This window comes from Orycteropus afer, unplaced genomic scaffold (assembly GCF_000298275.1).
Source record: "Orycteropus afer afer isolate SDZICR_OR568_19922 unplaced genomic scaffold, OryAfe1.0 scaffold00751, whole genome shotgun sequence".
In the NCBI taxonomy this organism is placed as follows: Eukaryota; Metazoa; Chordata; class Mammalia; order Tubulidentata; family Orycteropodidae; genus Orycteropus; species Orycteropus afer.
In genome coordinates, this window is record NW_006922338.1 from 239,782 (window position 1) to 242,378 (window position 2,597).

At 65.5% G+C, this 2,597-nt stretch overlaps 1 protein-coding gene across 1 annotated transcript in view; it reads right to left on the reverse strand.

Annotated features, from left to right (window-relative positions):
* Positions 1-2,597, reverse strand: part of AXIN1 (axin 1) — a 19,978-nt gene continuing 17,381 nt past the window's right edge. The window contains exons 5-9 of the mRNA XM_007957448.1: positions 1,524-2,026; positions 1,018-1,191; positions 486-731; positions 208-375; positions 1-127 (exon numbers count right to left, since the gene is read on the reverse strand). Of these exons, the coding sequence (XP_007955639.1) occupies positions 1-127; positions 208-375; positions 486-731; positions 1,018-1,191; positions 1,524-2,026 (1,218 nt within the window). The remainder of the gene's footprint in view (positions 128-207; positions 376-485; positions 732-1,017; positions 1,192-1,523; positions 2,027-2,597) is intronic.

Consider the following 2,597-nt stretch of genomic DNA (forward strand, 5'->3'; position numbering starts at 1 on the left):
TCAGTCCACCTTCTCCACCTTGCCAATGATCTTCTCCTCGAAGATGGGCAGGGTGGCCTGGTCCTCCTGGACTTCCTCAAACACCACACCGCAGTCAAACTCGTCACTCACTTTTTTGAAGTAGTATCTGTGAAGGCAGAGGGCGGGTGGTGAGGGCGACAGCAGCCCACTGCCCGCGCGCCCCTGGCGGCTGCGGCCGGCTCTCACCTGTAGCTGCCCTTCTTGGTCAGCAGTTCCTTGAACTGGCCCAGGGTGACCCCACGGCCCTTCACCAGGGTCCGGTAGGGAATTGGCTCCCCACAGAAATAGTAGGCCACAACGATGCTGTCACACGGCGGAGTGCTCACGCCGCCCGCCTTCTTCTGTGACTTCGTCCTGGGCAGAGACAGCCAGAGCTGGGGTCCCAGCGGCACTGCCCGCGACGCTGCCTGCCGCCGCCCGGCACACCCCGCCTGGGGCCTCCCAGCCCCGCCCACCGGCAGTACCTCTGCTTGGCGGGCAGCTTGCTGGCCCGCTTTTCCTCCTCCTCCAGACGCCGGCGGGCCTCCTCCAGCTGGGTCAGGGGGTTGGGCGCAGGGTTGGGGGGCATAGTGGGGTCTTGGATGAAGAGATGAGAAGGCTGGACGGAATTCCGCAGCTGGGCGCTGACCCAGGGGTGCACGGCCCCGGGGCGCTCAACGGACAGGGGCCTGGTGTTCTCGTGGGCCTGCTGCCTCTTGGCCCCGGAAGGTCTGGGGGAGGAGAATGGCACCTGAGATTGCATGGCCCCAAGACGGAGGTTGGTGCCCCAGAGAAAGGGTGCGAGGCAAGGTGTGAGCACCCCAGTGGCAAACCCTCAGAGGTGTGGGCTGAGCCCCTATGCATCCCTCACCTAAAACGCCAGTGGCTGGAGCGAGCCCCACACACGCCTGCTCCCACGCTCCCCTACCTTGTCAGGGCAGGGACGTCAGGGCCTCCCACGGCCCCCACTGTGAGGACCCCACCTCCCCCGGGGCCTCTAGACGAGCGACCGCTCACCCGTGGCCGGCCTTCCGGTGCCTGCTGATCTCTTTCTCGCCCTCGATGATCCATTGCAGGATGGTCTGCGTCTTCTCTGCCCCCTCGGGCGAGCCCGGCACCTCTGAAGGGGTCACACCCCGGCCCACCTCCACCTTCTTGGCTGTCCTCTTGGAGGACGCACTTGGCTTCCCACTGCAGGGACGAGACCCAGGGGTCACAGGGCCTGCGCCCCCAGCCAGGAGGGTGGCCAGTGGCTCTGCCATGTGACGTGGGTGTAAGACGGGGCCCCCCTCCTGCTCACCACCCCTCTCCTGCTGAGATAACCACAGCCTGTGCCCACCACATGCAGGAGCCCGAGGACCCCGCCCCCAGACTCCTGAATGCCTATCCGGTGGTCACACGCCCTCCACGTGTTGGCAGCGGCCCAGGCCTGCGCTTTGTGCTTTACACCACTGCCACGGGCAGCCCCTATGTCCCGCCCTGACAGACACCTGTCCAGCAGGTGCAGCGGGCTGCGGGCTCACCTGTAGCCCAGGCTGTCGGTGGCCGCGGGGGCAGTGCCCGCACTCTCAGGGAAGCCGCGAGGCTTGGCGAAGCTGTGCAGCTCTGGGCTCCACTGGAAGTTGCCCTGGACACGGCGGGCGGCCTCCGCCTCAACCTGCTCCTTGGGCTTGGCCGCACCATGGTGAACGTGGTGGTGGACATGCCGGTGGTGGTACAGGCCGGCCGGGTCCAGCTTTGTGCCTGCTTTGGCGGCATGTTTGCCATGCCCAGCTGCCCCACCCAGCGCCGTGGGCAGCCTGGTCACATGCCCGCTGTCTGGGGACTGGCGGCCGGGCGTACGCAGGACCCGCTGCACATGCTCGTCCAGGATGCTCTCGGGGTCCTCCTCATGGGCGTCTCGGGGCCCCGAACAGCCCGCGTCCGCGTAGCGCGGCGGGAAGTGGTGCCAGGCCTGGGGGTGAGGCAGCTTGTGGCCTGCCCCCAGAACGCCAGGGGCCACGTCCACATCTTCACCCTCCTCCTCCTGCGGGGACAGGTGCCCCTTCAGGAACCAGGGCTCAGCACACAGATAGCTCACACCTGACAGGATCTCACGGGGAGCAGCCAGACAGCTCGCACACACTTCCGTACATCCTGACACACACACATTGCAACCACCTCAGCCCTCACACGCACAGGCATACAACACACACACACACACACATACTTCTGTACACCGCGACACGCGCACACTGCAACCACCTCAGCCCTCACACACACAGGCATACATACATATGCACACATGCACACACAACACACACGCAGTCACCCCCCCAGACACCCACACTCCCCAGCCATCCTCTCCACAGACACTCACACTCACATCCACTCTCCCCAGATTCCCTCACTCCCCACCCACTCCCTTCACAGACCCCCTCACTCCCCACTCTCTCCACAGACACCCACACTCCCCACGCACTCTCCCCACAGACACCCACTCTCCCACAGACACCCACTCTCCCACAGACACCCACTCCCCCAGACACCCTCACTCCCCACAGACACCCACTCTCCCCACCCACTCTCCCCACAGACACCCACACTCCCCACAGACA